This window comes from Pezoporus occidentalis, unplaced genomic scaffold (genome assembly GCF_034315485.1).
Source record: "Pezoporus occidentalis ecotype Australia unplaced genomic scaffold, CSIRO_AGI_Poc_V1 ctg70, whole genome shotgun sequence".
NCBI classification, from domain to species: domain Eukaryota; kingdom Metazoa; phylum Chordata; class Aves; order Psittaciformes; family Psittacidae; genus Pezoporus; species Pezoporus occidentalis.
Window position 1 is genome coordinate 936259 of NW_026916053.1, and position 24869 is coordinate 961127.

At 39.0% G+C, this 24869-nt stretch overlaps 1 protein-coding gene across 10 annotated transcripts in view; it reads left to right on the plus strand.

Annotated features, from left to right (window-relative positions):
• SULF2 (sulfatase 2) overlaps positions 1–24869 on the plus strand; it is a 148088-nt gene that overhangs the window by 104422 nt on the left and 18797 nt on the right. For 9 of the 10 annotated variants that reach the window (XM_062642376.1, XM_062642381.1, XM_062642372.1 and 6 more), the window contains 7 exons: positions 625–776; positions 4241–4410; positions 9295–9445; positions 11215–11390; positions 14443–14571; positions 15437–15493; positions 16192–16321. In XM_062642376.1, the coding sequence (XP_062498360.1) occupies positions 625–776; positions 4241–4410; positions 9295–9445; positions 11215–11390; positions 14443–14571; positions 15437–15493; positions 16192–16321 (965 nt within the window). Of the gene's footprint in view, positions 1–624; positions 777–4240; positions 4411–9294; positions 9446–11214; positions 11391–14442; positions 14572–15436; positions 15498–16191; positions 16322–24869 lie in introns of those variants that run through there. The other variant, XM_062642382.1, reaches the window with a different exon arrangement.

The following is a 24869-nucleotide window of genomic DNA, read 5'->3' on the forward strand; positions in this document are numbered from 1 at the left end:
CTGTACACTTGGGGCTTACAGAGCAAGGCTTGCATGCACAGAGCTCTTCTGGCAGGATGGCTCAAATGCCTGCCCGGTGTTCTGCAACAACCCTTGTACTCATTCTGCGCTTGTTCTGCCAAACCACTGCTGCTTCGTTTCTTCTATGCAACCAGTTTAAAATCCCATCAAATTTATGGTCCTCATTTGTCATCATTTTTCTTGAGCCAGCCTCCTATTAGTAACTTCACTGCTTCTGCCAGTTCCTTAGGTGGAGATGGCTTAAGTGGGTGTAACCAAAATGAAAAATGTAGCTAAATTGGGTGATTCAGAGCAGGATGAGATAATGTGGCAACCATCAGTGTCTTAAGCATTCTCTGTTTTGTTCATCTGAATCTGAATGTATCATAAAATAAAATATAATATTAATTGTGGTTCAGTTTCTCTCTTATGTAGTCAGATTGTAGTCAGATCTGGAGCTCTGAAATAAACGCAGACAAACTTGGAACTTAGCTTTTATCTTGAGTATTGGAATGAAGAAAACGCTTCTCTAAGAAGAGACAGGAAAGAATATGGTTAAATGTGGTGTCTTTGAAGTGTTTCTGTTACACCTTCTTATGATGCTTCTGTTTTCTCTACCCCTAGCTTTCTTTGGAAAGTACCTCAATGAATACAATGGCTCCTACGTGCCTCCTGGTTGGAAAGAATGGGTTGGACTACTTAAAAACTCTCGATTTTATAACTATACACTCTGTAGAAATGGAGTGAAGGAGAAGCATGGATATGACTACTCCAGGGTAGGTCCTATTGATTTATTTCTATTATTTTTACATTTAGGCGTGGCTGCAAGAAGACTGTGCTGCATGGCTTCAATCTAACTAAAGAATTCCTTTCATACATGAAAGCTGCTCCGTGTAACATTAGCTACAACCCAATAGGCGTCATGTTTGGACTTCTCCTTATCTTCCATTCCAGGAGGGTCATGTTACTGAAAACATTGTTAGCAGCAATGGAAACAAACATAATGTCCTGAGACTGTATTATGCATTATGAGCTGAAGTAAAATTGGTTTAAAAGCTGCATGATAACAACTTCAGTACTTTGTATACTTTAATTATTGTGTGCTGAGTCTGATTGTCATCTATTCCCCTGGTATAGAACTGACTCTAGTGGAGTTACACAAGCATAAGTGAGATAAGAATCCAGTTCCCTCCAGCTAAACCCATCTTTTTATATTAGTTTAAGGAACTTGTTTCACAGCCGTAATAAGATGGAGAATTCATAGTATCTTGGTGTGTATCTTAGGATTATTCTGAATGAGTAGAGAATGTAACTATTGAATTTATATCTCTGTGCATTGTTACAGGCACATATGTCTCCTAATATCCTTGCAAGGATGTTACACCCTGGCCAAATTTACTAAAATGCTTGATAACCATTGTCAAATGCAGTACCTTTTTTTTTTCCCTCTCATCTAGCACATGTTGCAGCTCAGTTACCTCTTTGCAGTCAGGAGCATGTTTATTTCAGCCAAATGAGTTGTCTTTCCAAAGGAACCAGCTTTTGTGAATTCCTAAAATGGCCTGAGTTGTCTCTGAAGTATGATGGTAAATAAATTTATCTGTAAACTGCTGTAGTTTAAGTAGTGTATAACTTAAGAAGGTGACTTGCTCTGGAGTGACATTAATTTGTAAGGTGTATTTGCTCAACAAAGACTCGGTTTGCTCTCTCTTATTGAGCAGAAATTCTGCCTCTGTATTTGTGTTTCATTAGCAATGTGTTCACAGTCAGATTTTCCTTTGAAAGGCTGATGTCTCTGATTTCTCCTTTCCCCTCCCCTATTTGTCATTTTTAATTGAATGTACTTTGTGTTGAAAGATAAAACTTAACAGGCTTCTAGGGTTTCCTTTGCTATCACCAGCTGCCAAGGGGAAAGGGCACCTGATGTACAGAATTATTTCTCTTTTATTTCCCTTCTCATCTATGACGAATGAGAGCTAATCTCTAAAGCAGTGTACCAAAAATGTTATGATGGAAATAGATCTTACATGGAACAATGTCAGGCAAGTAATTTCATAGGGCACTGTTCCCCATTGCTCCAAGGAGCCAGTAGGGAACTGTGTGTTCCAGTATTCTCAGCTCTGGTTTGTGTATGCAATACTTGAAAATGTTTAGGTTTGCATTTGGTTTAGTTTTCCTTACTCAGTTTGATCATAAATTTAAAAAAAAAAATAAAATGTAAATGTTTTTGTAATCTTCATATTCTTGCATAATGCAGAGCTATTGTAATAAGCAGATGCTAGTACACAGAGCAGCAGCACTTGTTGGTGTTAACACTGGAGTTCAAATGAACAAACAGAAGCTGACATACAAGACTGCTTTTGCCACTTTTGTTGCTGAAAATTTAATTTTCCAGCAATGAACAACATAATCAGATTATTTTTTAGCCCTATCTACTTGACGCTGTTAGTGTTAATTATATGCCAGTGGAAAACTTGGAAAAAAACACTGCTGATTCTGTCCTCAAAAGCAAGAGCTGAGCACTTTCCCTCTGAAAATCAAATCTTTGCAAATTCTTTCAGATTTTCTAGCAGGATATATTCTACTTTGATTGTCCTTTTTTCAGTTTATGTCAGCTTTTTTAGATGAGTGTTTAGTTTCGTATGCATTTGCACCGTCTGCAACAACCTCTGTAGTCTGGAGCTCTTTAAAGAAAGAAGTAGGTTGGGGGAAAGGTTTCTCCTTGGTCTTTTGGCCTGGCAGACTCTGGGTTTGCAGTGTTGAATTTGAATGATTTTCACTTTGACCAGGTGAAAATTATCTTCAAAATTAAGTTTGAAACTATGCTTTCATAATGGCTGAACGAAAGATGAGTTATACACTTAAGATGCTGAACAGCCACCTTAAAGGAGGGTCACATTTCAGATAAATGTCAATGCTTTTTTGACAGCATTCCAATGTTTCTCTCTGAGCCATAACTATGGTCTCAGGTATTAAAAGTATGCTCAGAAGCCAGTTTTGCCCTGGTCTGGCTTATTGTACAATCTCCCTTCCCCTGCATATGGTGATGAAGGGAGGTCCTTCAGTTAACTTTGATGGAATCATGCCTATTTACACCTGCTTTCATGAGTGAAAATACCACATCAATAATATAGTCATGGCAGTTTCATAACAGACATGCACCATGCTGGGACCAGTGTGTAAAATGATAAACAAAGACTTTGTCAGCCTTGTTCTGGGATGCACAGGAAATAACTTGGGGAAAGTAAATACAGTCAGTGAAAAAGGCCTCCTTTGATGGATGATAAGCTGACTTCTCAGGTCAAGGTCATTGGCAGTGATGAAGAGAAGCAAGAGTCTGAACCACAGACAGAAAACTGCACTTAAAAGGAGATTTAATCCAATATGTACCACACCTTGTACTTGTTCACTTGACCAGGGGCAGATGTTATGTCTGATTTTTGCGTTCAGTTGTGATATGACAGTTGTTCTTCTCTTTTTAACGGTGCAGTTTCATATCCTACTCATGTTTGAGAAGTATTTATATTTGCAGCATTTCCTGTGATGCAGTCTTGGAGAGAACATGGATTGTCACTGAAAATATTGTCTTCAATCCATGTGGCTCCAGCAGATATAAGGAGAATAATAATGATGCTTCTTAGAAAATGGAAAGATGGTCTATATCTTCCAAAGGAAGTTTTCTGTATTCTCAGCATTTTATTTGATAGAACTAAATCTCTACCAACTTGTCACTGTGTCAGTAATATTGAATGAACTTTTGGTCCAATTAGCACAGCGTTTTTTAGCTTAGTGACTTCTGGTTCAGAGGGAAGTTAAGAAAAGTGAACATCGAGCCCTTTGGATTTTTAAAGCACTTTTATGTTGCTAAGGTCAGATTAAATGCCTTGAAGATATCAACACCAGAAAGCGAATAAATTGACCTGTAATTTTCTTTTTTTCATTGATACAGTTGTATTTAGTACTGTGATCTTCATAATGTAATTATGTACTCTGGGAAGAAAGAGTCCTATTTGGTATTCATTTCTGAGAGGAAGCTGTGGCTTTTCATATTTGTAAGCAGTGAAAAAAGAATGGTTTGGTTTTGCTTTTTGAAGTTTTAACATCTGTAACTTACTCCCTTCTCCCATTTTGAGTGAAGTAGCTTCTTTTCTCCTGTTTCTCAGTCATCCCCTTACCGCCTCACCCCCCAGTTTGAAATTATTTTTCAAGTATCTCATTATACTTTTACTTCTTCTTGCAGGACTATCTAACTGATCTGATTACAAATGACAGTATTACCTTCTTCAGAATCTCAAAGAAGATGTATCCTCACAGGCCTGTGCTGATGGTTATAAGCCACGCTGCTCCTCATGGCCCTGAAGATTCAGCCCCTCAGTACTCACATCTCTTTCCTAATGCCTCACAGCACATGTAAGGAAAAATAAACCCCTTTCATTTCCAGGTTCAGGAATATAGAAGTCCTGGGTACGTCTGGGAGAACATCGTTCGCTTTGTAATACTCTTAGCATAAGTTTGTCACAAATATGTAAGAAGAGTTTCGAGATTTTATCTTTTTAACCTCTTCAGGCTTGTACAAGCATCTTGAGAATGGTGACCTTATCTAGAACTCAGCATTGAAGGTCACTGAGATAAATGGAAAGATTCATGTTGATTTTATTGGGCAATGTTACAACCTATTTAGGAAATGAATCACTGTTTTATTTGGGGAGGGGAGTGGTGGTGGTATCAAACTCTGATTCTTGGGCTGTCATCTCTTCAGGAAAAGAATCTATCTCCCACTCCTTAGATATAAACTATATTGTTTTATGGTAGTATCAAAAAATCACGTAGCAAGCAGTACTTAGTACTTCTGTTTCATATATGGAAAGAAAGGGAATACAGGCCTGCAGCACCAAATAAGACAAGCTATTTCTGAATGAGGTCTTGTGTGTCTGTACATGACTCAGAACAATGTCTTGAACAGGTCCCAAAAGCTGTATCACCTGGTTCCTGAGTTAACATGTTCATAAGGTACATGAGGAGATGGTTCTTGTTTATAGCACAGGAACATTTCACAGCTAGAGCTCTGTAATGCTCCATTACAGACACCTCTTCACATGCTGATAAAATGAATGGTTCTTCCAAATCGGCTTTAGATTAACTGAGCACACTCCAATATTTTTCTAATTACTGGCTTCATGCCTTCATTGATGTTCAGCATTTGTCGTTTAGATCCTACATGCCCTTTTATATTCCTAGCATTTTAAAGGGGAATTCTGTTTTATTTAGGATTTGTGAAGGAACTGGGAACTGTTGGAAATAATAATCCATTGGTAGCTGAAGCTGCTCAGGACTAGTCCAAAATCTAGTGAAAGCTATTTCAGCTTTTTAATTTTATTTAAAATAGAGTCTGAGAGAAAAAGCTTCCTTTGTTCTATTGTCCAGGTATTGCGTAACTTAAAATTACATATTTCATGCTTTTGTGCTGTGCCCCAAAGAGAATCTGTGTCCTAGATTTACAGCAATGCAGGATTTTATATTTGTTTTCTGTCTTATGCTCATTTATTGTCTTTGAAAATGCCAAATGAGCAGCTTCCCATAGTTTATACTCAGTATTGACCCCACTTGTATTAGAAGTTCCCTTGGAAGGCATTCATATTTCAGAGATAATCATTTATCAAGCAGCATTCTGTAGCAATTTAATTATGCTTGTTGTATGAAAAAGATTTAGGAGGGTTTGAGGAAGGCCAGCAATGAAAAATATAAACTATGTCTGGTTTTCATTTGTTCATAGTTTAAATTTTATTTTTCATACAAACTAGGTTTTTCTTCCTTATCATAAAGTGGTTACACAAAACCATTTTCGATTGCGGGTGGCTTTTCTTACAATGACAATTATACAGGAAATGTGCCTTCATGGAAACAAGTTTTGTTTGTAAAGAAACAAATTATCTGCTCTCGTGAGACCTCACTTGGAGCATTGTGTACAGTTCTGGTGTCCTCAACATAAAAAGGACATGGAACTGTTGGAACAAGTCCAGAGGAGGCCATGAGGATGATCAGGGGCTGGAGCACCTCCTGTGTGAAGACAGGCTGAGAAAGTTGGGGCTGTTCAGCCTGGAGAAGAGAAGGCTGCATGGAGACCTCGTAGCACCCTTCCAGTATCTGAAGGGGGCCTGTAAGGACGCTGAGGAGGTGCTCTTCATTAGGGACTGTAGTGATAGGACAAGGGGTAACGGATTCAAACTTAAACAAGGGAAGTTTAGGTTGGATCTAAGGAAGAAGTTCTTTACTGTGAGGGTGGTGAGGCGCTGGAATGAATTGCCCAAGGAAGCTGTGAATGCTCCATCCCTGGCGGTGTTCAAGGCCAGGCTGGACAGAGCCTTGGGTGGCAGGGTTTAGTAGGAGGTGTCCCTGCTCATGGCAGGGGGGTTGGAACTGGATGATCTTAAGGTCCTTTCCAACCTGAACTATTCTGTGATTCTATGATTCTGTCTTAGTAGATTAAGGAGCTGTGGTTTTCTTTTGGATATAAAAATAGCCATTTATGTACATCTTATGTAAAAAACCTCCCAGTCTTATTATAAAGAATTTTTTTTACTTTAAATAATTATAGTAATAAACTATAAGGGGTTTCATTGGCCTGGGTTTAGCATTAAATGTAAAAATGCCGAATGTGCATCATTCCCTCACTGTATGTACAAATTAGTTCTCTACTTCCCCTTTTTTCCTTTGTTTCCACATTCCAGGGAATCCCTCAGTGGTAACGGGATGTAGGCAGCTCTCACTGTTTCATTGTCATGTGGATACGGTAGGGAAGGATGAGGTGGAGCCCTTCATATGAATTGCCCTAAAGCACTAAGCAATACCCTGACGAAAGTTCTTGTCTAGTCTTAGCTCTTGTGGCAGCACTGACAAAGTTTGCAAGTGGATTCTTGAGCTGTGTCCCCAAAGCAAAGGGAAGGTGACACTGCAATGGTAACACTGGTTGACATCCATACGGCACTGTGTAGCCTTGGTAGTAGTACCTCGAAGTTAGTGGTGTGGATTTTAGCACAGGCCAACGGTCAGAGTACTTTGCTTGGGATCTTTGGTATGTACTTCTGTGCTAATTTATGCTGGTGCCTTCTTGCTTCTATTATTGCACACACTAACTGGTATGACCGTTCCACCCCCTACTGCAATTGACTGCCTTGTTCTATAGAGCTTTTCGTGTACATCTACAGTCTTTTCTTGTTTGAAAAATCACTCACATCAGCCAGCAATCACATAGCAAATCCATAGTCTATATGGTTTTCCCTTTTTACTGCCTATGCTGGTAGTAGAAGAAGAAAGCGGCAGCTGGGCAGTTTAAGAGTGATCAGAAATGTTATTTCTATAGAGGGTACATTGTAGCACCCGTATTTTCCAAGGTCAGATGCAATCAGACCAGGACTTATCTTCTGAGTACATTTGAAGAGGTTGTCTTAACCAACTTCTAAGAATGTTGTATTTGAGTAATTTTCCCATAAGACAGACAAATCTGTTACACATAAGAGGGTTACATTTGTAGTAATCAAAGAAAATCATGGGCTTTGGTTGGATTAAATAGCGGGAGGTTACAAATCAGCCAGGAAATCACAAAGTAAGCTGAAAAGGAGTTTGCCAAGCATTTTTGATTCATTCTGGGCTTCGCATAGCAACAGTTTCTATAACTGTCAGCATTTTCAAAGGAGCAATGTCATTATTTCAGCCACAATAACATTCTGAAATTCAAGAGGCTATTAACAATACAGAGAGAATAAACACCAGCCCTTTCCTCCCTGTATTAAGAAGCCTCCATTTGTCTGTCGCCTACGCACATTTTTCAGATAGCATCTAACAGACGCTTTCAGCATCAAACATTTTGCTGTCAGATTATTAATTTCATATTTATGTTAAAACTCTTAAGACTACCTGTCAAATTCAAAAATGCATTGGATACACACAGTATTTCAAGGAGAATTTTCAACTTATATTACTGTTGTTTATCTTAATAACTAACCCTGCTGCTCTGTTGCATACACAAAACCGACAGTAGATATTTGCCAAGTAGGAGCTGAATTTATCAGGAAATTGTGTGTTGGAAAGAAGAAAATAACTGAAAATCTGCTATTTGTCCTGTGTTACCGTGTCACCCTCTGCTTGCACATTTGCATAGACTGACTTCTTTTGCTTTTAATGAAAAAAAGAAGCCTCACAAATTATTTAGGAAAAGTAATTTTTAATACTTTACACTGTCGGTGATGTCCTTGAGCCAGGGTATGAAGTCAATTGACAAAGGCAGTTCTTAATCTTAAGTAATAACTTTGAGGAATAGATATGGTATGTAAAATAATATTTCTTGCAAAAGTAAGCTATAATAGAGCTTTCTAGTGATGCAGAGAGTCAGCGTCATTGTAATGCTATATCAAAATAAGTCTTGTTTTGATTCAGCCAACCTAAAGCAATATTATTATGCAGAGAAAAGTGATCTCTGGAACTGCCAGCAACATGAGATTATGGATAATCAGTCATACATTTCCTCATCACTTAAGTGGTGTCCCAGGATCAGGAGAACTTGGAGGGGCAGCAAGATTCCAGGGGGACATTGAATCCAGCTCTTGAGAATTTGCAGGGATTTTAATTAAAGATTCTGATGATCAAAAAAAAGTTGGTGGCTCGAAAGTGCCTGCAAAATACAGTCCTGTTTCCCCTTCCCCTGCTTTTCTTGGCAGGTCTTTAAAATGTGGCTACGTATCCACTCCTTGCTATGAGCTCTCATGCAGTTTGGTGCACTGGGTAGGGTGTCCATGCCCCTTTGGGTTCATGAGTATGAAAGCATTCAAATAGCCAAACTGTTGAGCATAGTAGAACCTTTTCAGTAAGTTCTGTGGCTATTGTTAAACAGCTGCACAAGCCATGATATTTGGTGCTAATTATGTACAGGGTGAAAAGAAAGCAATTACGTCAGTAGGAACTCTGTAGTACATGCTCCATCCAGATGTACTTGTGGAGTTAGACTTGTGAGGCTAGTCTCCTGGCCTTGAAATGTACCCGTGTTAGTCTGGATGACCCTGCAAAAACAATGTATGTTTACTCTTTTAATAGATTTGAGTCCCCAGAGTTGTTTTCATTCTCCCATCTTCCATAGGGAACATAAAAGTAAGATTTTTCCAGAGTAAATCTAATACTTTCTTATGCGCCTCAGAGAATAAATTCTGTAGTGCTGATCAAATAGAAATTAATGGTAAGCATTACTATGGATTTATTTTTTTTCTACACTGCTAAAACATTCTGGTTTTCTCTGTTCCCTAGCACTCCCAGTTATAACTATGCTCCAAACCCAGACAAGCACTGGATAATGCGGTATACAGGACCCATGAAGCCCATACATATGGAGTTCACTAACATGCTACAGAGAAAACGCCTTCAGACGCTCATGTCTGTGGATGACTCTATGGAGATGGTAAATTCAGTAGTCACTTTTTTGAGGACTTAAACGGGTGCTTGATTCTTGTGTTAAGCTCAGACTGTGCTGTATGTGAAAGTAAGGGGGAAAGAATGATGTGGAGGACTGCAGCAGTGTTTTAATAATGTGTAATTCTCTCACCTCTGAGGATTTGTCTCTTTATTCAGAGTGTAAGAATCCTCATCTTGTGAAGTTGGATGGTATAAGTGAGCTGATTTATTGACACAAAGCCACTACTGGTTAAGGGGAAGAAGGAGAAATCACCTGAGAAGATTTACATCATAAAGTCTAAAAATGTATCATCTGATAGTGAAAAGTCATCCTACAACCTGTTGGAAATAACTGCCTAATTGCATGGGCCTATTTTAATCCTATAACGCTGTGTTTCTGAGAGAAGAAAAACAGCTGCAGAGAAAGTAATGCTTCAGGAGGCCTAACTGGAATAATCCCATAGTAATCCAGGCCTGGGATGTTACATGTTAGAAGTAAATATATAGTTAGATTATTATTTTATTTTTTTAATTAAATCTGCATTATGTAATAATGAAATCTCTTAATGATTGTCTTGAACAGAAACATCTGAATTAGCTAAAAGCTACTCTGAAAAAGAAAGGATTTCCAGTTACGAGAAGGCAGATTTAATGGTGGTGCAATTACTGCTTATCTCTTGGCATTTTTATTCAAAAAAAAAAAGGTAGAATGTAAAATAAGAGGAGTCCTGTAAGGCAAAGAGAAGATTATCTGCATGGCATTGCTTCAACTTGTTAGTAATGTCTTGTAATTAGTGATTCAGGCAAGTATGATCTCTGCTTCACATTAATGAGCCTGTCTGGATGGATCAGATATCGGCGTTTGGAGAGACTGGTGATTTTACTACACTATTTTGGTTTTCTGTTTAAAATGGTTTCACTTTGAGTGATTCACTGCAGGCAAAGTAAGTTGGGTTACTTTTTAGTAAGCCTGATCTTTTCTATGGGATTATATCCATCTAATAGTCTCCCAAAATTAAAATAAAAATAAAAAAAGACTAAACCACCCCAAAAAGAATAAAAGAAAACTCTCCCAAGCCAGCAACAGCTGTAGTTTGTTTTCTCCAGTGCTGGTGTGTTCTGGGTCTGCGTGAGGGGCACTTTGGCGGTGCCCCAACACCTTCATACCTTTGTAAGTGAAAACATCACATAAAAATTGATCTTCGGTGCTCGAGTTGGTACATACACAATAAAGGTTCTCATGTAAATCTATAGAAGCAACTACAGAGTTAAAGCTCCTCTTAATTCTCCACAGTCAGTATGACTGAGTGATACTTACCTGGAAGAGATTTGCAAATATTCTGCATAATAGAGACTCATTTGTCTGAAGGCAAGATCATTCAGTGTTGCTTAAATAAGTGTGAGATTCAAAACGCTGTCATTTTATTAAAATTGTTTGCTGCAGGAAAAAGATAAAGGTGGAGAGAAAAATCCAAAAATGCATATCACCTTGAAACTTTTATCTCTGTCCCCGTGTTACTTAGTGCTGTCTTGACAGCTCTGATGCAAATCAAGCACTGCTGAAAATGTGGCATGCTAATGTGTTTACCTTAAAAACTACAAATTTTTCTTGTGATAGCCACAGAACTGGGTTAGTAAAATGGTGCATTGTGATAACTCGGTGTTATCCTGAACTCTAGTTATTTGTATATTACACATAGGCAGAAATTTATACCTAGTATTCTGCATAGAGTACTACTCGGAATTAATTTCATGTTTTGGTTTGTTTTTTTTCAGATTTACAATACGTTGGTTGAAACAGGTGAATTGGACAATACATATATAATATATACAGCTGACCATGGTTATCATATTGGGCAGTTTGGGCTGGTGAAAGGAAAGTCCATGCCATACGAGTTTGACATCAGAGTTCCTTTCTACATCCGAGGTCCAAATGTGGAGGCTGGGTCCTTGTAAGTTCTTGGCTAGTGTGTGTGTGTGTGACCAGAAAAACCCTTCGTGTTCACATCTGTAGTTGTACTGACCTGGCATCCAAATGGAGGCACAAAGTTCTGCCCCTCCTGACTCACTTCCTCCTCATTATTGGCAGAAAAATAGGTCTACTCAAAGCAGAACTGGTAGCACATGCTGGTATAGCTGGTATAACACTGTGACAGTTTCATGCCATTTGCCTTTGTGCTTGTGTAGGTATACAGTACAAGCCACTGAACTTTTGTGGATGTAGCTGAAAAAGCCACTTTGAAATATGTCTGAACTAGGAAACATTTATTTGCCTCCTTTTGAGGCATACAAATAATACACAGACCTATGACATTTTCAAGGTAAAAATATATTGTATAATGTTTATGGCCACAGTACATAATTGTTGCTGAACATTGCAGCGGAGTCACATGTTTCAGTTTATGAAGGATAATGTACATAATAGTTCATATATTATTATCCACAAAAGATTCTTTTTGGCTTATCCTTTGAGATTACATGGTTATGGCTGTTTGTCGGATGCACACAAGCATGCAGAATGTGACTGTTAATTAAAGTGGTAGCTTTGATCAGCTAAGAAATTATGTAAATACACTTTCTAAGCAATTATTTCAATAGCAAATATTTGCACTTAAGTAATGATTTTGGACAGAGTGCCATAATTTGCTGCCTTTTATTTATATCAGTGTGCATGTTTTAGCATAATTAGCACACACAAAGTCTTCCATACAGTTTTTTTCTTTACCACAGAGGAACAGATCTGGTGTGTAATATGGTAGCAAATAGTTTCTAAAAAATCTCATTCCATTTGCTGCTTAAATTCACTGACTCACATCATCAGTAGGCACAAAAATGTGAAATTCAGTTGATACTGCACTGTATGTCTAATTTATTTACAGCAGTTATGCATGTGAAATAAATACTACTTCTCTAAAGCACAGAGGAGGGATTTCTCAGGTGGAATTAGACATATTACTTCAGCACTGAAAGAAGCTTGTCTGCAGCAGCACAGAGTTTCCAGGGAGCTGCAGTAGCCTTCTAGGAGCATGCTCTGTCCCTTCAACTGCAGTTTTTGGTCTTACTGGAAAGACAGTGCCCAAGTGTCTGAGCTAGTTTTTCTGCAATGTGCAGTGCTAGAGACCAGGTGCCTCATGTACTTTGGTTCAAGGATCTTTACAACCAGACATGCATAAAAGCTGTGAGACCTTCCCACTGAATTTTATTTTTCAGTGTCTTATGAAAGTGAAAAAATGTTTGTTAGAATCGGAGGAGTCAGCCTGACAGGGTCTAGCAGAACAGAGTCCATCACAGTACAACAAATAGGAAGAACAGAATAAAATAGGTTGGAGGGGTGGTACATCAGATAATAAATTGATCCTCCCTTTCACCCCAATTTTCTTTAAATGGTGAAACTTCAATCATCCATGCTTTGTGTGAAACTTATGTTTTTCCTGCAGAGTAATTGTCATGACTCCCTTTTGATACCAATGAAGATTTAACAGCAGTCACTGTAGCAAGTCATTACCAAGCTCTCATTTCTATTACCAAATATGCTACACCATAATTATTAGTAATTAAAATCAAATTAGGTACATCAATTTAATTCATCATCCATGCTCTTGTCAGTGCCTGTTTGCTCGCTTGCTCAAAAATGTAGTAATTTTTAAATCGTGTCTCATTAATTAGTGTGAGTGCAGCAGCTTTCTTCTGTCCTGCATTTTGAGCTAGAATTCTGCACTGACATGTATATAGCAGCCCATCTGGTCCCATCCTTCCTTTGTGCCTGCAGATCATCCCACGGTGATTCTTTATGTTCAGCACTGTAGAAGACTGCCTGGAGAGCACTATGCTCGTTTTCTTTTTTTCCCCCACTTTTAAGAAATTGAGTGCCTTCCTTGATTTTGGTTTGTTTTTGGTTTTTTTTTTAAGAAATAAGGAAAAGAAACAGCACACAGCTGATAAGCAGTGTGTGTATATGTAATATTGTGAGTAATTAGACAACACAGTCATAGACATATTTGATATAAGTCTGAAACAGTTCTGCACAACCAAGTCCCATGATTAGGAATCTGGGCATTTATTTAGCTACTGAATGCTGGGCTATGCAGCTAGGTGCTCTGATACACAAACTTACTCATGTTTAGCTATGGCATTTCAAGGGATCCAGGGATAAGAGCTATCTGTACTACTTGGGAGTTGATGCCAGTCTTTTAACCAAATCTGAAGTCAGTTTGAGTTCAGATACTGTCCTGTTAAACTGTGGTGGCTGAGGAGCATGTGCTATACTGTGCTAAGTGACAGGGCATTGCTGCTTCTAAGTGTCTGAAGAATGGATAACTGCATGCTTGGGAAGGTTGATTTTATTTCAGTTAAAGCTGTTCTTTTCCCTCTCTCTTTCAGTTCTCCCCATCTTTTTTAATGCGTAACTGCTTCCTCTCTGTTTTTTCTTTCCTGATCTTTTCCTCCTTCTGTCTCAAGCTACATTAACAGCAACTAATAGTTATTTACTGTAATGTCTAGCAATATATGTCTCCTCATGTTCTCTTCAGAACATGCTGGCTGTGATGTAAGCTGAGGTACTTATTTCTGTACCATATTTTGAAACAGATAAAGCATATGCTATGTGCCAAATCTACCTTTTAATAAAGTCATGAGCATATTTGGCAGACACTTTGATTGTGTAAGACACCCAAGGAGTTTTTCCAGTGTGTTCTCATGTTTTGAAAGACTTTTGAACCTTCTTTAGCAGTAATTAACTAACTTTGCCTTATGAATTAGTTTGCTTTCTCAAAAATGTTCTGTGATGAAGTTTTAAATCTGCCTTTTAGTCCCTCTTGAGGTTATGCAACTTCCCTATATTTTGCATTTTAATTCACATCAGGGAAAGGAATTGGATTGTATCCTCTTTTCTTTTTTTGCAGATGTCACAGATAAGCCTTTTCAGATCCCTGGTCTCTGTGGAAGAGCTGGAGTTGCTTGATAACATTGCATAGATTTTAAACCAGTTTCTCATGTTTTTTTCAGGAATCCTCACATTGTGCTGAATATTGATCTTGCACCCACCATTCTAGATATTGCTGGATTGGATATTCCCTCTGATATGGATGGTAAATCCATTCTAAAGCTTCTGGATTCTGAGAGACCACTGAATAGGTAAGAAATGAAATGTGCCTGGAAACATGCATTTGTTTGTATGGGAGATTGAGCAAGTATTCAGCAACATGCAGCAAATTTAAAGGAAAATATACTAAAATTACCATTTATATGAGTACATCATTCACTGACTGCTTGGCAATTTGTGACTGACCTTAGTTATTTATTTTCATTTTGTCAGGTTCATATACTAGCTATATGGCATCTAGATATGCCGAATGTAATCTTCATAGCAGTGAGAGGGCTACACAAGGTCTTTAGCTATATGAGTTATAGATTTTAAGTGTCTCTATGGCATCATTTGTAGCGAAGTATTTCAAATTGAATAAATTGTAAAATAATTGAGGTGAAAGGGTTTGTTGTGTGAAAAAAAAAGACTGAGGAAGAGAATTAAAACTGTATGCTTGCTAGGGAGAATCAGCAGAAAAAGGGAAGAAGGAGATTTGCTTTGCAAGTAGCTGTATGGAGGGAGAGGGGGAAAGGAGCAGCTGCTTTAGAATAGGATACTTTGTGGATAGTTTGTAGGTTAAGAGCCCGAACTGGAGTCAGGAAATCCTGATTTAATTCGTGATCCTTTGTGATCAAGGACAATTCAGTTAATCCCCTGTGCCTTAAACATGCTTATGTTGAAATAGCTGTACTGAGTGAATCTGTTGTGGATTTTGTCCCTGTGAGAACAAATCTGTCCTGTGTTTGCTCATTTATACTGGAGAGGCATATGTGCCTGCTTCATAAAGCTGGATGTCCCCATGTAAAATTGTATTTAATGTCTCTTGTCTGACTTGGAAGTGGGAGTGAAAACTAGGGCAGAACTTGATTATTCGTTTTGTGGGAACTGCTTCTTCCTCTCCTCATTTCCTCCTAGGTTCCATTTAAAGAAAAAGATGAAGGTATGGAGAGACTCGTTCCTAGTGGAAAGAGGGTAAGGAAAGTGTTAATCACAAAGCCAAGTCTTTTTAAATAGAAGGATACTGAATAGCTAAAGCCAAAGCAGCACTCTACCACAGACCTAAAGCCATTTAGCTGTGCCAGCAGGGACACGGCTGCAGTATGCCTAATGGCAATAATTGTGTGATAGGAGGAAATGTATGGCCTTTGCCTACAGCCTGCATAAGTGCACTGTTGGGGTGGGGGAAGGGAAGCTTTGCTTGGATTGAGGGGTGGAAAAGGCATCCTGTTTTTCTTTCAGCTGCTGCCCTTCACCCTCCTGCTTGTGTCACGGGAGTATGAATAACCCTTCCTCTATCTGTGTTCACCTGCTGGCCATTCCCTCTGTGCCTCTGCCTTAATGCATAACATAGAGCACGAAGGGTCTGCAAAGTGCAGAGTGAGGAGGATATGGTTTCTTTATATTGACTGTTGCTATTGCCTGCCAATCAGACGTGAAATGCACTGTCTTGGGTTTGTATGTTTTTGTACAGTCCCTGAGAGCATGATATGAATAACTTGTGTGTTATCAGAGATGATGATACATGCTAGTATATCTACTGGACTATTAAGTTTTGCCCACCAGTGATGCTATGGACTTGACAGATAATCTACACCTCTGAACCTTTTCACTAAACTCTATGTATGTCTTAGAATTAATATTAATGTAAAAATATTTTTTCCCTTTTCCAGTAAACTGCTTCATAAAAGGGAGAATGAGAAGGTAGATGCCCAAGAGGAAAACTTTCTACCCAAATACCAGCGTGTAAAAGACCTTTGTCAGCGAGCTGAATATCAGACAGCTTGTGAACAGCTTGGCCAGGTAGGGCATTGTAACCCTGACTGAAAGTAAGCAGTTGTAGTTGGGCTTAACTGTGACAATGTTCTTCACCTTGTCATCAATGCTAGCTTACAAATCAAATGGCTCATTCTGTGGCCTTTGCTCAGAACTGTATTACAGCATTTATGAAACTGGCTGTCATTCAGGAAATTGCTGATTCAAGTGCCTCTGTATTGATTCCTGACTACTGTTAAGAGAACTGCCTGGGCTGTTTTAACATTTTAATCCCCAAATAGAATGCGGTCTGAGATTCATTAGTGATGAGAAGGTGCAAACTTAACAGATTGGCCTCTTCCAAATTTAATTTAATTCATTTTGTTGTTATTATTTATAATTATGTATGCCAATGGGAAAATAACATTCTAGGAACTCAGTATATCCCTCTTCTTATCAAAAATATGCTGTGAAAAACATGAAGTTATGACTTCAGGCAGTTTGTGTTTATATGGGCACAGAAGTCTTTCATTGTGTGTCATTTCTCTTGTTCTTACATAATGGTTCTGGGCAGATGTGAAAATACGTTCACTTTAGATCCAAGTTATGTAGAAGAATTGGGGAAAAAACCCACTTAGAGTAGTATCAAAACATGGCCTCAGTGCAGGAGAATGTTTTGCAAAACCAGAGCAGTGCAAAGGTATAGCAAAGCAATCTCCAGCAGCTCCACTCTTAGGGGAGTTCTCATCCTGGCAAAATTGACTCCGTGCTGTTGCTTTTTCATTCAGGTACTGGTCAGAGTACCCCCTTCCAAGGACTGTAATGCATTTTGCCTGTGGACATGGATGTGTCTGTTTTAAGGTTGGCATTACCTGGCAGCTCAGAATAAGTTGGTCTCTGTATAACTGTTCCTACAGACACAATCTCAACAGCTTACCAAGGCTATATGCAGTAATGGGCTACTTAGGCTACAGTAGCTCATTTTCTACTGTTGGAGGCCAGGCTCCCTGCTTCTGCCTCTACCAATCATTTCACAGTGCACCTGTGAAATGAGTCCATCGTTCCTTAGGTGTTTGGATCCAATTTATACATATAAGCATTTTCCAGATGCTGTTTGCCTCCTGTGGCTTCTTTGTCAGATTTAGTATACAAAGAGATTATAATGTCCTATTCTTCGTAAAAATACTGAACTTAAAGAAGTATTTTGTGCAGTGGTTTATTGTCATCAGATGTCTTGAGCTGAAATTTCAGATGGGTGGGAGCAAGCCATTGTTTTTTGAATTCACAATGTGCTTTGGGAAACTGGGGGAAAAGTCATTGTTTCTGCTACAGCATCATCAGTAAGTAGTTTGGGGAAATACAGCTTTTCTTTTTCCATCAGTATTTTCCCTTTGGGTGGTGTTTCAACCTCTTCCTTTTGTCTTCATCATCCCAATTATTTTGAACACTCTTGTAAGAAGAGAGGGAAAGAGAGACTTTCCAAGTCCATGTTGTCACTGAAGCTGTCTCTTTGCATAAGGTAACTTAGCTACATTCAGGCTTTCTTACTCTAATTACCACATGTCTCAGTTATGGAAGGAAGGGGGAAGTCCCTATATTGTCTATGTGCATTCAGAGGCTTAAGTTTTCTTCCACAGATAATAAAGTATCTTTGACATCTGTGAAAAGTGGGCATAAAATGTCAACTCCGTACTCAGAATTGGCGATAAACTCGTAGGTGAAGGTGTGCTAATAAGAGATGTGTGTGCTGCATCCTCATTGTCAGGAGACAGAGAGGAGAAGAATTGTTTTGAGCAGTTCAGTCAGACATAATTGGAAGTGATAGGATGAAATTGAGCAAAAAAGAAATTTAAGTTGGACATCAGGAAAAATTGCCTAACAATCAAGTAATTAGAGCCTGGGAAGGGCTCTCAAGGGAGGCTCAATCCATCCAGCCTCTGCTCTAGAGAATATGTCCTAGTAGTCTGTCTAGACAGCAGGAATAGTGGGAAATTAATGTGCTTATTTGAGGATAAATTGCACGTAAATATGGGTGCACCCAAAAGTCCTTTCAGAGCAAAGCAAGACTTAATTTCTCAGATGACAAATGGGTGTTGTCTGTTTGCTGGTGCTGTTCACAGCTCTGCATAGTATAGAACAAGTCCAAATGAATAACATAGTACTGCCTTGTGGGGGTTTATGGTATACAAATACAGTGGTTATTTAGCAGATGTCCCCTGATCCTGCAGGACACTTTATGATTGTGCATTTAACAGTATCTGGAGTGTTCAGTGCAAAAGGTGAATTTTCATATCCTGGTGCAAAGATGAACAGAAGTCTGGGTCAGAATTAGGTGAAGCTTGGTAAAGTCATTTGGACCCTTTCTTTTGACTTAAACAAGTTTGGGGGGGCTGCTATTCTGTGCACAGAGGAGCCTGAGCAGTGCCAGGGAATCAAGTGTGAGCAGGAGATGAGAAGGACAAAGACTCAGAAGGGAAGTGAATGAGAAGAGATGAGGACAGAGCTTTTAGAGTAAAGGAGAGGTAAAAAAAAGCTTTGAATGTGAGATGGAGATTTTGAAATTCCGCTTTGTGAGCATGCAAGTTTGTGAATACAGTTCTATCACCACAAAATGCTCTTCCTTTGCAAATCTCTGCCACCCTCCTTGACCTATAATCGTTTTGATAAGAGAGCACCAGGATCATGGAGATGAGGCTATTCATGCTGTTTAAAACCCAGTTTCAGAGTCCATTATGTGGGATTTTTTGGGGGGCAACGCTAATATATGTAAATACTTCTGAGTGCAATGGGAATTTGTGTGTTGCCATGTTTTCTTTTTCAGTTAGAAGGGCTTGGTCTGTGTTACTTATTTGCATCCAACAAAGGGTGACTGTAGGCTCAGATGAAAGAGCAGCTCAGCATTTATATTCAAGGATTTAAAAGAGATGAGCTCTTTCTTCCCACATGAAATAAAAACATTTATCCTAGTACCTAATGGCTTCCACACAAATTTTTTCTCTTCAGTGTAGCTCGGCCTTTCATTCCAAACTGGCTGGTAAGTGGAAGCTGACCCACTTTTATCTGGCGGCCTGCATTAATGTGCTTTTGTGAAGCCAATTATGATATCAGCATTGCTTGGTAGAGTATTCCCAGCAACTCCTCAGTATCATAACAACAGCTGCACAAAATCCCCCTCTAAGTCATTTGCCAACTTTGAGCACATTTGAAAAACATGCAATACCTGCACCAGTGCTGATTGCTATAGGGAATCTGTGCTGTATGTGTGGAAAAAAAAAAAAACACCCCAATATTAGTTTTGTCTTTAGCAGATCATAGTATGATAATATTGCTTAATTGTGAAGAAAAATAGTTTGTCTTTTTCAAATCCTTTTTATTTTCACAACTCTCTGTGCAAATCTTATCCAAGTAGAATATCGCTTTAAATAGCATTTAAAATATCATTTTATAGCACAGTTTGCGCAGGAAAGCATTCAAAATGCAAAACTTTGCACTTAGTTTCCTTCAGATATTCTGCAAAGGAAAGTTTGACAGAGTCTTCCCTCTGATTGCTTTGTGATGTACCAGGATCATGAAGGGATATTCTTTTGCAACTGGCATGAAGGTATCAGCAGTAAAAGCATGTCACCCAGTTCTCTGACATAGCATGGGACAGCAGTGATGAAAACTACTCTGATCAGTGTGTGCTTTCCCACAGCTATTTGTAAGTGGTACCTCTAGACCATATGCCTGCCAATGGCTAGCGATGTTTATTATTAGCCATTGCTTAGTACCAAGGGTAGAGCAGCAGAAAAAATTACTTATATTTTTCTTCTTTTCCTGAGGGCACTACACCTTGAACTTCTGTCAGCCAGACCTAAGAAATGAAGTCAGGTTTTATAAGGAATTTCTTTAAAAATTGAGCAAAAAGTTTTTGATTTATCTTTTGTGGTTGTCTGGTTGTTTTGTACCTAGCAGAGATATCCTGAGGTTACTCAAGAATGTAAGTTCTGTTGATAAGTGAAGCGTATCAAGGCAGCTAGAGTCCAGATAATTTTAATAGCTCTTTAGGCAGATGGAGTTCCTGAATTCCAGTGTGAGTTGCACATGCTCAGCAACTTTCAGGATCAGGTTCTTAACCTCTGATTGCAACAAGAAATGACTTGTTGATAACTTCATACATTAAAAATTTTATCAGCCCTCAAACTGATAAAATTAGGAGGCAACAAACCATGAAAATTAAAATCATGATGATTTATTAAGGCTGTTATTCAGGGATTGTCTTCCTTATCAGGGATTGTAATTAACAAAATTGTTTTCCTCCTTCAGCCAAAAATAGCCTATAATGATTTCCAGAGGCTATTTTATTATGTGGTTTTTTGCTTGTTGTTGCTTCACAAAATGAAGGAATTTCCATCTCTTGTTAACTGGGATTTTTAAACTTCTTGCCATTACAGCAGTGGGTGTTGCAAGTAGCTTGCCAAAATCAATATCAACATTTAATAAAGCCCCCAAATTCTTTAACTACCCCAGTATGCGAAGAAGTGTAGTTTAGTTCAGTTTAGTTTAGGCAACGAGCTGGAGATCACAAGACTGACTTTGGTCTCAGAACTGTTACAGAGTCCTTGTGGGACCTCAGACAAATTGATTCCCATTTTGGTGCTGCTGTTTTTTTCCTCCACCGCTAATGTAATTTCTGCTTGGGCTGCACTCCTTCTGCAGTACCTAACACAGCAGCTGGGACCATTTGATGCCACAAACCAATTATTATATTAATAATAAATGAATTATAATTGTAACCACAATTTTAGCGGAATACCTGATTTTTCAGGTTGATTGTCCCACCTGCCTCGTTTCAGCTGCTGTTTGTGGCATTGAAAAGCACCCTCCAGGTTTTCTGTCAATAAATTGTTCATCTGTCTTAGAATTTTAAGGTTCAAGTGATCTGTAGTGTGTGACAACTGAACTTGAGCTGGGAGCCCAAAGGTCTGAATTGCCAAAAATGATGAGTCGGTGTAATGAAATAATGTCCAGTTAGAATGAAGACGAGGCAGTGCTATTTAGATATTGCATGACATAGAGGAATCCAGGCTCTTGTTGCCAATAGATAAACTAGAAGAAGGTATGGGGAAACCCAAACAAAAATGTTAAAAGATTAAGAAAATAATACCTGTTGGGAGGAGGTAAGGAACTGGGCATATTCTGTCCAAAAAATAGCTGAGGAGAGAGGAACCTGTCTGCATGAACCTAAGAGATGTTATACAGAAAACATGAGCCAATTATTTTCAGTCAACAAGGACAGAGAAGCAGTCATGTGTAGGAGACAAACAATGGGAAATTTAAGTTGACTGTTAAGTCTGTAAGGACAAGCTGCCAGCAGAAGCAGTAGAACTGCCCTCTGTAAGGAATGGGCTTGCTTCTGTCTTTGGCTTTTGCTCTTTTGTCCTCATTAGCCCAATAAAAAATAACACAAGGAGCAAAACCACAACAAAGGAGAAGAGCTTAACTGTAACTTCAACTGTTTCATACAACCTAAACTGTACTGTTTCATACAATGAAAAATGTATCCTTACTACTCATAAATCAATTTAGACTGGAAGTCAGAATGTTTCTAGCCATCAAAGCAGCTTCTGGCTCGCCATCCAGTGTGGCAGCAAGCGTGGGGTTCAGACAGCATCCGCGTAAACTAAAGGTGTCGGATACTGCTGAAGTGTTTTTGTCAGGTTGCTGGCAGGGACAGAGGGCTTTATTATCCTGCAGAAACTTTGATTCCTAGAGGCTGTGTTCCTGAAACTGCTAGGGAGGGAGCCTTGCTGGCAGCTGACTGATCAGACAGTTTCACTTTTCCCTTCTCTGTAAAAGGGAATGGAATCTCTTTCGCTTAACAAAAAGAGGAACTGATGAGACGCAGCATGATGATTTAGGGCTCAGCTCTGAAAACTCTATGTTTCAACTGGAATCTTTTCTTAGCAAGGCTTGTGTGATCATCCCTTTTCCTCCAAAGAAAACAATGTCAATTGAGAGAGATTCAGTGAAATGAGTGAATTGCAGGAAAAAAATCCTACAGGGAAGGTCACGGCTATTTATTTCTGATTGGGGCCTCAAGTAATGACTTTGAATTAACATCTGTGATTGCTGTAGCAGTAAGAAGACATTGATGCACAATAATGCAAAACCCACTTCATGGTGATGGGGGCTGTGAAGGAAATAATGGGGTTTTGACACAGTGAAAAATACATGTCTTTTTCTGCTGAGGGGTCATTAGCATGTTCAAGGTGAATAGTGTTACTGGAGGAAAACAGGGCAGCTGTTCAGTCTACAACTGCTGCTGTTAAGATTCATGCTTCACAGATATTGAAGTCCTCATTTACTCTTGTGTTTACTCTTGTACATAGAGCAGTAGTTTGGGCTGGAGGGGAGAATGTATGTTACAACCTGTATTTTTTTTTTTGGCTTTGCAGTATATCTTTGAAAAGATTTCTGTTCAGTAACACCAATTTCTCCATTAAACTAAAGCCCAGACTCTTCTGCTTTGCAGACAAATAACTGAGGAGCATGTGTTGTGCAGTGGGAGGTAAGGTAGAGGATGGAGTAGAAATGTTAGAACAAGCCCAGCATAGTAGGTGGCAGAAAGCACAAGCACAGCAGCTAACTTGGCCTGCCCAAAGATGGTGGGAAACCTCCAGCTGGAAAGACTCTAATGATTAAATGAGGTGTCTGGAAAGTTTAGCACAACGTGAGCTTGATGGACTTCAGGACATATTGCAAAAGCCATTTATATGATGGCATGAGTAGCTGTTCTGCAGGGCTTAGCGGGAGGAAAACAAGGGTCTTCCTTTGGAGTTTTGATATGAGCTGAGAGAAAGATTGTGTGGGAGTCTGGGTTTTCCACTGACTTTTATGTGTATGGAAGTGCTCTCCTTTTCCAGACTTAGCTCTTGCAAGATGTTATGAGCTATAGGACTTGAATTAGGAACACATCTTTTGGCCTAATGAGGAAAAGACCTGAAAAGTTAGGGGCAGGTGGTGAACTAAGGGCACTTTGTTTTCCTGACTGGCTGAGTTAATCCATGTATGTAATTAAGTTTTGCTGCTGGATGGTTATCATTCATACCTGTGAGCCAAAGTATCTCTGGGGCACTCCAGAGTTCTTCATACAGCGATTTAATTATTTATGTGATTACCTCTTACAAAATAACTTAGTCGCTTCTAGGCTTTGACACAGGTTTCTGCATGATTGTATGCTGTGCAGTAGAAATGGATTTCAAATGCCAAAATTCACAATGCTTAAAGCTTCTTGACTGTCAAGCTGAGGTTTCCACAGTTCCCTTGCAATTGCTGTCCTTTTTCCTAAGCTTGAAAGCATCCTGTGGAAATGACTGAAATTAATATAGACAATTTGCATTTGTACCTACAAGCAAACCAAGGGGGGGTTGTTGAATCCCAGATACATTCACACTATTCTGGGGAAAAAGTAAAAGCTTGAGACTTTCCTTTGCCCTTTCCCACCCCCCATGTGTTCAGTGTTTGCTTCTGGAGTCATTTATGTAGTTCTGCACTGTGGTTGTTCGGCAGTGGGCCAGTTAATGCATACAGTGTGCCCTTCCAGCAAAGCCTTTAAGGTGTTTTCACTGTAGCATACGGCTGCCTTGGAAAGATTTAAACTGCACCAAAAATTAAAGGATTTTTTCCAGTTCACCTGGAGGGGAAAAATGAGCATCACTTTTCTTGACAGGAGATGAAAGAAATAGAGAAAAAATATTGTTGGGCCACACATCAGAGCACTTATTTACAGTAGTTCTCCTCATGGCATTTAACTTGCCCTCTGTTGAGTCTTCATTTTTCATGTATCAGACACCTACAGCATAGAGCTCTGCTGAGCAGAAAATGCAGTTTGTTCATATGCTTTTAAAAATAAGATTCAGGTGAATTGAAATGGGAAACAGCAACAAACATTTTTACATCTTTTTTTCATTGTGAAAGAAACCATTGCTTATTCTAGTCAGTAACTTTTCCTGCAAGCCTCACTGTGCGTCGGTCAGTGTTAGGCATTTCTAAAAAATAATAAGTTATGGCTCAGCAATTTATTCTTCAAAGGCTGTTTTTGTTCTACACTCTCTCTAGGTAAATGTGTCCTGCTTTCCTGATGAGGACAGTCGTGCAAAGATGTCTGATTCAGGTGTCTTTGTCAGTATCTCTTATTGATTTCCTTATGCTGAAAGTTAAGCCAGGTTTATCTGCATCAGTGCAAAGTTTGGGTGATCCAGGAGGCTGAAAACAGTATCTGCACCTAAGAAGCAATTACACCCCTGGAGACTTGATATCCAATTGTCTGAGGAAATAAGTGGGCACACCATAAAACTGTTCATTTTAAATGAGATGCTCTCCTGTGGACATAGAGAAATCCACTGTAACTGGCCAGTACACTTCTGACTCCTGTTAAATTCTGTAGTATAAAAGCACAATGATACTATTTTCTTGCTTTGTTGTCATGCAAACAATGGAGTGAACTTCAGTGGAGAATGTGGGCTTTGCTGTCTCAGCCTGGGTACACCTCTATGGGAACTGAAGTGACTGAATCTGCTGTGTAGAGCTGCAGGCTGCAGAAAAATGCCATCTC